This window comes from Pinus tabuliformis, chromosome 5_1, assembly GCF_031772625.1.
Source record: "Pinus tabuliformis cultivar Carrire ecotype Pingquan chromosome 5_1, CPIR1, whole genome shotgun sequence".
NCBI classification, from domain to species: Eukaryota; Viridiplantae; Streptophyta; class Pinopsida; order Pinales; family Pinaceae; genus Pinus; species Pinus tabuliformis.
The window spans coordinates 332,987,348-332,998,324 of record NC_142305.1 but is presented as its reverse complement, the minus strand read 5'-3'; the positions used below and the strand labels follow the sequence as shown (position 1 = coordinate 332,998,324).

Here is a 10,977-nt window from a genome sequence, read left to right as displayed (position 1 = left end):
TTCTTTATTATGATCTAAAAAAATCCTAATTATTCTCCAGATAAATAATCATCTACCCAGGTGTTTTTCCGTGTCGTTTATGGTATGTTGAACGACGTGTATGTTGAACGACGTTTACGATATTACAATAATGCAAAAAAGTCTTATTATTATATTTCATAAACTAATATGATAATATTAATAATACTCACTAATAAACTAAGAACACATCGCAGCATTTCATAATTTATTGTAACAGATACAGACATGCAGATGCTTATGTGATTGCCGCATGAAGCTACAGACAGGTGACAGGAAAGGAGCTAAAAAAGTATTGGCAGGTAATAAGGAAATATGTTTAAAAAAAATGTTAAAATTATACATTTTTTAATAAAAATATATATATATAAGATTTTTATTTGTAAGTTTTTTATTTTTTTTGAAATAAATTTATGTTATTTCATATAGATATCGAAATATTTTATTTACTTTCTAGAGTGAGAATGAAAGATTTTAACATTTCTTTCATATTAGTTTATAATAGTGAAATAATTCATTATAATAATAATATTATTATAATATTATTTATTATAGTTTTTATTTTTATTTTAAAAGGGATTCTAGATTTAGTACTGCTGAAATCACATATCACTTTTATAATAGCCTATAAAGTGTACTGGAAAACATTTGTTATAATATATAATCATTATTTTTTAGATTATAAAATATTTTTATAAATTTAACATATTATTTTTAAAAAATAAATTTAAATGAGAAAGATAATAATTATTCCTCAAAAACTTATAAAATATGATACCACATGTGAAATTATACATATTTATAGTTATTTCAATCCATGGATGGGCTAATTTTAATATTTATAAATTTTGTGTGAGATTATAATTTCTAAATTAATAAATAAAAACATATGTATATTAATTATATTATCCATTATAAATAAAATATTTTTTTATAAAATTATTAGAGTTCAGTAATTTTTACTTTATTATTATATAAATTTATTAAAAAAATAATTAAAATAATTCAGATCATTAATAATTTTTTCCCGACATGTACAATGTAGTCGTTTCATTTGTGAGAATTGAACTATCTCAAATAACCTCGATTAACATTCCATAACCTCGATTAACATTCTATCACTAATTTACTAGTATACTTTCAAATTATTAATTTACAAATTTAATAACCTCTTAACTATTAATTAATTTGATTATCGTAATTTATTCTGATGAAATATACTCTTAACATGATTAATTGTAATACCTGGACTCATGCTACCAAAGCTTATTTATTATTTATTTTAGTAGGCATTTAATGTTGATGTTGGATATTTTGCGTATGAAAAACGTGTAACTAAGGGATATGGCGTTTCACCTGTATTCTGACATTTCATGTGTAACACGAAACAAATATATCATGTTGTATTTGTATATTGTGTGTACAAATACTGAATATGGCTGGTCACTCAGCATGGTGGGAAGAATTGCCCGAGGACTTGCGGGAAGAGATATTGTCGTGGCTGCCAGTTGAATATTTGTGCAGATTTCGCCTCGTCTCCAAGCAATGGAACGCTTTGGTCTCTTCAACCAAATTCATAATTGGTCGATGGGCTGGGCAGCCGCCACCCAAGGGAAAGCAGCCATGGCTACTTCTTCACAATTTAAACGAAAACACGAGACCTTGTGCGGCTTACTGTTTCTCCACACAGACGTGGAAGAGATTTATCTCCCTTTCCTTCATAGGGAAAAGTGCAAAGAAGGACGACAGAGACAGACTTTACTGCCATGGATCGGCGGCGGGGCTGCTCTTGATGGAGATTAACAAAAGCGGGGTCTACAGAGTGTGTAATCCTCTCACACAGAAGACCTTCCAACTCCCCTCCAAGAAATCCATAAGACGGGTCACTGTCACAGGTATCATGCCGTACAGGCAGGGTGGCAATGGAGAGAACTACAAAGTCATAGCGGTTGGCCATGGGAATCGCCCAAAAAACCACATAGTGGAAATCTACGATTTGCGCGATAAAATATGGAAAATTGTTGGATTCCTGCCTGATGATATCCAAGTTTGGACAATGGTCGGTGGCATAGTTTTTTCCAACGACGGTAGTTTCTTTTACTGCGAGGGAAACAATAGAGCCGGTCGGGGGGTGTTAGGGTTCAGCATCCGAGACAGGACCTCCATTTTTGTTCCATTACCTAATGCACAAAACGAGCTGGGGCCTGAGTATAATGCCATGACCGTTTTCTCTAAATTGTTCACTTGCGGTTCGCGGGTTCTAATTTTAGCGGGAATAATAAAACAGAACCAGCAAGGTATAAATGATGGCTTCAGTGATGTGATTATGTGGGAGTTTCAGAAGGATGGAGATTCCAACTCCTCGTGGTGGAAGGAGACTGTAAGGATGCCTTCGTCTCTGGTAGATGATATTTATAGGGTTATTGGTATACATGGGTTATTTTATTCGGTAGGAATGGGAGATTACGTATGCCTCAAATCACAGTTTCGTGCTAATTGGGAAGTATTGGTTTATAATTTCGCTCTCAATTCATGGAGTTGGCTCTCAGCAACTGGTCCACTAGAAAACCTGAGGCCTCATATTGAATATTCTACCACAATATATGAACCTAGGCCGGACATGAAAGTTGTGTAAACAGGTTCCCCAGTACAGTCGACCTCATAACTCTCAGAATTGAATTGACTCAACAAATAAAAACTCTGCACACGTACGTCGTCATGTTGTGGATCAAATCAACCTCCATATTATAAGTTCGCTTCCATTATGCCAAATAAGGATCATTATATTAGAAAATCAATTGATTTTAGCCTAATCTGTATGTTTTATTACTTTATTAAAAGTAATAATAATTTTAAAAATGATATTTAATTGTATTTATATAAGTACTAATATAGATTTATTTAATAAATTAAATTATTTTTTATAAAGATTTAAGTTATTAATACGGCATACTACATTAAAACAAATACATATTTGAATTGAAAGAGTGTGTCTATATATTATTTGAATAGTTGTTTAATTATTATAAATTTATTTTTTGATTTTAAATTTAGATTAAAATTTTCAAAATACAAATCCTAATTCTACCATATTTAACCAAACCCATAATTTCGATGTCGCAAACCAACCAGAATCAATGTAACTCGTGTGTATGGAAGTGGTTCTATGCACTTTTGTGATGCTCTACTTCTATGAATGACCAATATGCAGCATGAGCTTTGACAAGGAAATCGGTAAAAAAAAAAAATCAAACCACCTTGGACCTCAAGTGCATAAGTTCATGAATTGAATGGTTTCACATGTGCATCCTCTGCGTTGTTTGTAACAAGTTAAAGAGGGACACTTTCAAGGTTGACGAGATGTGTTGTGATAAAGGGAAGGGGTTATTGCATCCACTTTTTATATTTATCAGTGGCAAAGAAGTAAGACGAGATGTGTTGTGATAAAGGGAAGGGGTTATTGCATCCACTTTTTATATTTGTCAGTGGCAAAGAAGTAACGAGTTATTTTTAGTGTTATTTTTTTGGAAATTTTTCAGTTTGGATTTTTTTTATCTAATTTATTTAAAATTTTGTAGAGTGTTGAATCTATATATACTATAAAAAAACTAAAAAACTAATTTAAATAATATAAATCAAGATTTCACTATAAATTTTTTCATTAAACATTGACACCAAAAATTCCAAAATATCACACTAAAAAAACTCAAAAAAATATCTCTACTCATGTGTCCCACTCATGTCACCACATCTAAAGAATGGAATGGAAATAATGGAAATAGTGTTACACTTATTCCAAACAGCTTTGCTTTAGGGGTGATTCTTGGAATAACTCCATTGCAGAAGATTGATGTGCCTTGAGTTTTGTAACCTTCATTTGCTAATAGCGGTTAGCATATTCCTCGTCTAACGCACAAGAAGGGGGTTGATGACTTGAATGAGAGATTGGATATAAGGTCAAAACCTTCATTTGCTAATAGCGATTCGCATATTCCTCGTCTAACGCACATTTGCTAATAGCGATTCGCATATTCCTTCGTTTGATGACTTGAGTGAGGGATTGGATAGGTTTGATGACTTGAGTGAGAGATTGGATATAAGTGACCTTATATAGGGTGTTAGCTATATACTAGCTGTGTGAAACTTTACTCTGGTGGGTGCCCTTGAGAAGCGTGGATGTCATGTTGATAATCCTTTGAGAGTTGGTGTGGTCCAAGGGGCCAAAGAAAAGGAAGAGAATAGAGTTGTAATTAATTGTATTTATAGATAAATATTAGTATATTTTGCATTTCATAAGTTTAAAACAAAATTAATATATAATTTTAATAAATTAAATAAAATTTTATAATAATTTATAAAGATATTATAGAAGTTATTAATACTATATATTATATTAGGAGACATGAGACATATGTGAAATGAAAGACTATTGATGTATGTTATTTAAATTTTTTATAACTAGTATAAATTGATTATTCTATATAATTAGTAGATTAAAAACTAAGATATATTTATAGTAATTCTTAATAATATTATTTATAATCATTTTTTTAATTTTATTAAATATTCATACATATTATTATATATATATATATATATATGTTTTTGGTATTTTCCTTCAACATGTTTTTATAGTTTTTAAATTTAATTTTTAAATGTGATATGTATTTAAATATATATAAAGAGAAACACTTTGAGCTAGCTAGAAAATACTCTAATTCAAAAATTAATAATAAAATAAATATAAATAAATTATTGCTATTTAATTTTTATATACTTATTAACTAAAATTTCACATTATAAAAATATTTTTATTTTAAATTTTATTAAATCTCATACATACAATTATATATATATGTTTTTGGCATTTTCCTTTAATATGTTTTATAATTTTTTAAATTTAATTTTTGAATGTAATATGTCTCCAAATATATAGAGAGAGACACTCACAGCTAGCTAGAGAAAACCCTAACTCAAAAAATGATAATAAATATAAATAAATTATTGTTATTTAATTTTTATATATTTATTAACTAAATTTAAATATAAAATTCTAAAATATAATATCTATAAATATAAATCATTATTTAATTTTTATATTAAAATGAATTTTGATATATGTATATACTCTAGTTTATAAACGAAATAGTTTTTCAAGAAGGAATGTCATTTTTTGTTGCTTAAAATACATTTTTGAATGCATAAAAGAATTATGCACTCTTTATAAACGAAATAATTTTTCAAGAAAGAATGTCATTTTTTGTTGCTTAAAATACATTTTTGAATGCATAAAAGGATTATGCACTCTAAAAAACTGGTCGGGCACTCGAATTCTAGAGATTTAAAGAACTTAAACTCAAGTTTTTTAAAATATTTACTATATTTTGATTAAAATTAACCATAAAAAAAGTCTTGGAAAAGGCCATTTCGTCTAGACTATGCCTATATATATATATATATATATATATATATATATATATGGGCTTTATGTCTAGAAATATTTTTTTAATATATATTTATTGATAAATTTAATAAGTTTCTTTTGTTTGTTAATTATATATTCTTAAATACCATGGTTATGAATACAATAATTATTGTTTATTATTTTAATGAGATATACATATTATATTTTTTTAATAAAAACAAAATTATTTATAATTTTATTAAAAATATAAAATTATAATGTAAGAAATTAAATTAATTTGATTTATTATTTTTTAAATTGAGTTGACAATATGTTTTATTATTATTATTTGATTTAATAGGTCATTTTATAGACACTACAGAGTTTTCTCCTTAGCAAATTGTAAAATGTTAAATCATTAAATGAATCTTTTATATATATATATATATATATATATATATATATATATATATATAAATTTTATTTGAATCATATATTTTATTAATAAAAAATATTATAAATAATCAAATGAATTCTATTCCTGGTTTTAGAAAATATTGCAGTGACTTTTATTTCAAATTATTTTAAATATGATATAGGTATAATTAAAAAGTTATAAATAAAATGGATAACTAGTTGGAACTTGGTTGTGATCCTGAGATAAAATAAAGGGTTTTATGATTTCTATGAAGCTTTAATTTATGGGGGATGCCTGTTTTTTTTTAATATTATAGAGGAATTTTATAGGGGATGTCTGGCCTTTAATTCTAATATGGGTGTTATTAAGAGGTTCTGTGTATCAGCTAGATATCAAGTTTTTTTATAAAGGGTCTCAAATTGTATATGGCTTATTTTAAGGATCCAATCCATGAACACAACCTCAAAGCATCACATAGACCCTATAAAAAAGACCTTTGATCTCTAAGTATGATATTGATGCTTATTGGAAGTATTTCATACTATGGATGGATCCTAGGGTCTTAGCCATAGTAAGTAGGGAAAAGAAGGTTCACATGACCCAATGAAGTTTTTTTTTGCATGGGAAGAAATGTGTTGTTGAACCACAATACATGCCTTCTAGTGGGAATTTTTAGCCACCATATGAGATACATACAAAAATTAGAGATTTATTTCAATAGGAATGGGAGTAAGAATATAAATATAGTCATATAACAACCATTACAAGTTCTTCCACACTAGGTGATTATCAAAATGTCAAACATTGTCTAAGAATGAAATTCAAAGTTCTAGGTGTTGGCTATGTGTGATATTCTTTGCACAATTTATATGCACCACGAACATAGGGGGCTTGCAGGGGTCTTGGCATCCCCCCCTGATTGGGGGGTATGCAAGGGGCTATTAACCCTCGTATGTAGCGTTTAGGGAAACACCTTGAAAGGAAATTTTTGGGCAATTTTTCCTATGGTTTTGTGTATGGTTTTACTCATGGTTGTTTTGGACATGGTTTTGTGCATGGTTTTGGTCATGGTGGTTTTGTGCATGGCTTTGGCCATGGTGGTTTTGCGCATGGTTTTATGCATGGTGGTTTTACCCATCGTTTTTATACAACAGGTCAAAGGAGCTATGATTATATTCTAATCCAGAGTTAATCGATTAGGCATTTGTGAATGCTTCGGCATATATATAATCTATTGTAGCATTGAAAGGAATAAATTGAAAAATCAATTTGGTTTTCTTGATTTTGGGTTCCACGAGAAAAGTATCTATGTATATTTTTTTTCATTCCATTGTATATTTTGTTTTTTTAAGAATTCATTTATAGATATTATATGCGTAGTGTTAAAACCTTCATTTGGTATCAGAGCAGTTTTGGCTTTAAGGGGACACCTTTGCAACTAAGGGTTTTGGCTCAAGCCTATGGTAGACCCTATTATATTGGGATACTTGTAGGAGCAATTCTTATGGTGAAAGGAAATGGCGAACAATGGAAAGATAGTGATCGAGAAATTAAACAATCAAAATTTTGAGTTGTGGAAGCTCAAGATGCAGGATTTGTTGGTGGATAAAGATATTTTGATCGAGGTACTAAACCAATGACAATTTTGACAAAAGATTGGACCAAGTTGGATCGAAAGGAAAATATCACATTACAGTTGTGTGTCGTGGATTCAGTATTATTGAATGTTTCAGGAGAAGCTACAACAAAAACTTTGTGGGACAAGTTAGGGAATTTGTATCAGTCTAATTCCCTCGTAAATGAATTGTCCCTGCGAAATTTGTATAACTTGAGGATGAGGGATAGAGACTCAATGACAGAGCATATGAACACCTTTAATATTGTGATAAGTCAGTTATTATTTGATGATGTAAATATTCCAGGTGAGTAAAATTGCATCAATATTTTATGTTCTCTACCAGAGTCATGGGATAGTCTAGTTGTTGCCATAGATAGTAATCCAACTACCTTGAAATTTGGTGAAGTAGTCTCCTCCTGTTGTTAGAGGAGATGGGATTAAAATATTTGGAGAGCTAGAATGTTTGTAAGAGTACAATCTTAGAATAGAAATAGAAATAGGTCCTCAAGTGCGAAATCTAAATCTCTATAAAAAATTGCAATGGTATGTTGGAAATGGAGAAAAGAAGGGCACTATAAGAGATATTGTAGATCTAAAAAACCTTTTAAAGGAAATGGATCTGATGATGCTCCTTATACAAAGGCGAAAACCACCTCAAATAAAGGTGGGGATGTATACTTGATTTCTTATTCAACTATATATGTAGATCATGAGGCATGGTTGATTGAATCAATGACTGCTCATAGGGAGTGATTCTACAAATACAAGAAATATGATGTGGTGATGTCTTTTTAAATGATGACAGGAATACCAAAATCATAGGACAAGGAAAAGTCAAGTTTAAGCTCATAGGTGGAAGGATAAGAATACTTCCTAGTGTTATGAATATTCCAAGATTAGCATAAAATATAATTTATGTAAGGAAGATGGCTAATGGAGATGCAAAAATAGCGTTTGAGAAAGATGTCTACAATATGGTTCGAGGAGAATTGGAAATGATTATGAGAGTTTAGATCGGAACATTGTACAAGTTTCTAGGTAATATTGTTACTGATGGGTGCAATAGTTCTATTGGTCTTGAAAGTGGAGCAAAAAATTTGTAGTCTCTGGAGAAATGACTATGTTGTGGCATCAAATACTGGGACATATTGGAGATAAGGGCCTTTGGATACTACATGGTAATGGTATGGTAGAAGGTATGTTTAATTTCTCTCTAGATTTTAAATTCTGTGAAAATTTTGTATATGGGGAGCATAATTAGGTGAAGTTTTCCTATATTACTAAGAGGGTAGAAGTAATATTATAACCTGTGCATAGTGATGTGTTTGGATCTTTGTTGATTCCATCACTAGGTAAATCTATGTGCTTGTCTCTCTTATAGATGACTTCTCATGGAATACATGGATATATTTCCTCAGGAAGGAATCTAAATTATTTGACATATTCAAAAAATTTAAGGCTCTAGTGGAAAATAAAATAGAGAAGAAGATTAAGGTGTTGAAGAAAAATAATGGTGGAGATTTATGCAAGAAGGAATGCAAAGTGTTCTGTAAGACGTGTGGTATAACACAGTAAAACACTACTCCATACACTCCTCAGCAAAATGGATTTGTAGAAAGGATGAATAAGAGACTGGTGGAAAATGAAAGGAGCATGCTCAATGGTGTTGGATTAAGATAGGAATTTTGTGTAGAGGCAATGAAGATTGCATGTTACCTATTTGATAGATCGCCCTCATTAGTGTTGGAGGATAATACTCCACATGAGGTATTGAATGGTACGGAACACTCTCCCTCACATCTCAGGGTATTTGGTTGTGATTCATATATACATGTCCCAAAGAAGAAAAGAACCAAGTTGGGTAGTAAATCTAAAGGTGCATCTTTAGTAGGTATAAAGATTATTTAAAAGGTTACAAGCTTTGGAACCCATAAACAAGAAGGTTGTATATAGTCGAGATGTGGTATTTAGAGAAGTTAAGGATGTTAAGGAAGTCCTACCAAGGGAAAATGAACCAAAGAAGATAGAGTTTGATCTGAAGAATGAAGAATCAGACTCCATAGAAGAACAAGAATTAGTTTAAGGAGATTGGTTTGGGAAAGAAGATAGTCGGAGAGGTATACTGCATCTAATTTTCATTCGAGTTTTTCTTTATCTATTACTAATGATGATCCTAGAACTATCAAGGAGGCAATGGATTTAGAGGATGGAAAACCATGGAAAAATACCATGGTTGAAGAAATGATCACATTAGACAAGAATGAGTCTTGGGATCTGGTGGAGTTATCAGATGGAAGAAAACCCATTAGTAGAAAATGGGTGTTTAAGAAGAAGATGAATTTAGAAGGAAAACTGGAGAAATATAAAGTTCAGTTAGTACCAAGAGGTTATTTTCAAGTGCCAAAAATTGAATTTGGTGATATTTTTTCACTTGTTTCCAAGTTAGCTTCTATTATATTACTTTTATATGTTGTTGCTTCTTTTGATTTTGAGGTAGAACAGATGCATGTGAAGACAACATTCCTACGTGGGGATCTAGAAGAAGATATATACATGAAGCAATTGGAAGGCTTTGCAATGAACGATAAAAAAGAACTAGTATGCAAGTTAAAAAAGTCTTTGTATGGGTTAAAGCAATCACCAAGGATGTGGTATCAAAAGTTCGATACATATATATATGGATTTGGCTTCACAAGGAGCAAAGAAGATCACTATGTGTATTTTAAATTAGTTAGTGATCATGTTATTTATTTGGTCTTGTATGTTGATGATATACTACTAATTGGAAATGACAGAGAAATTATATAAGATGTTAATATCAATTGTTCTCTAAACTCAACATTAAGGATCTTAGTGCTACAAGCTTTATTTTGGGCATGGAAATTAAAAGAGATTGGTTAAAGAGGAAACTCTAGTAAAATCAAGGGAAGTATATCAAGATAATATTTTAGTGGTTGAATATGCAGGATAGTAAACTGATGAAGGTTCTTATTTTTGTAGGTGTAAAGTTATTTGCAAAACAATGTCCCAAGACATATGAAGAGGAACAAGACATGTCATGTGTTCCATATGCAAGTGTAGTATGAAGTTTGATGTATGAAATGGTCTATACTAGACTAGACATTACACATAGTGTGGGAGTATTGAAATGGTTTATATCAAAACTAGGGAACTAGCATTAGACAATAGTAAAGCATGTTTTCAAGTATCTACTTGGTTTGTTCTACCAAGGAAAACCTGGGTTGGATAGAGTGTCAAACATAGATGGCTTTATTGATGTATATTGGGCTAGAGATATATATTAAACAAGATCTACAAGTGGGTATGTGTTTAACCTATTTGGAGAATAAACCAATTGGATGAGCAAGAGATAGTCTATAGTGGCACTTTCAAATATAGAAGCTTAATACATGGTAGCCACTCATTAAACCAAGGAAGTAGTTTGGTTACAGATATTGTGTTCAGGTAAGGGGTTGGTACAATAACCTATAAGTATAGATTGTGACATCCAAAGTACAA

General features: G+C 30.4%; 1 protein-coding gene across 1 annotated transcript; it reads left to right on the top strand.

The window, feature by feature from the left end:
- Nucleotides 1-1,453: 1,453 nt before the first annotated feature.
- LOC149164743 (F-box only protein 6-like) lies at nucleotides 1,454-2,653 on the top strand. The gene has a single exon (XM_089429596.1). The coding sequence runs from the start codon at nucleotides 1,454-1,456 to the stop codon at nucleotides 2,651-2,653; it is 1,200 nt and encodes a 399-aa protein (XP_089285722.1).
- The last annotated feature ends 8,324 nt before the right edge of the window (nucleotides 2,654-10,977 follow it).

Coding starts and splice junctions, on each gene's coding strand:
- LOC149164743 (XM_089429596.1), top strand. CDS start 1,454: ATGGCTGGTCACTCAGCATGGTGGGAAGAATTGCCCGAGGACTTGCGG.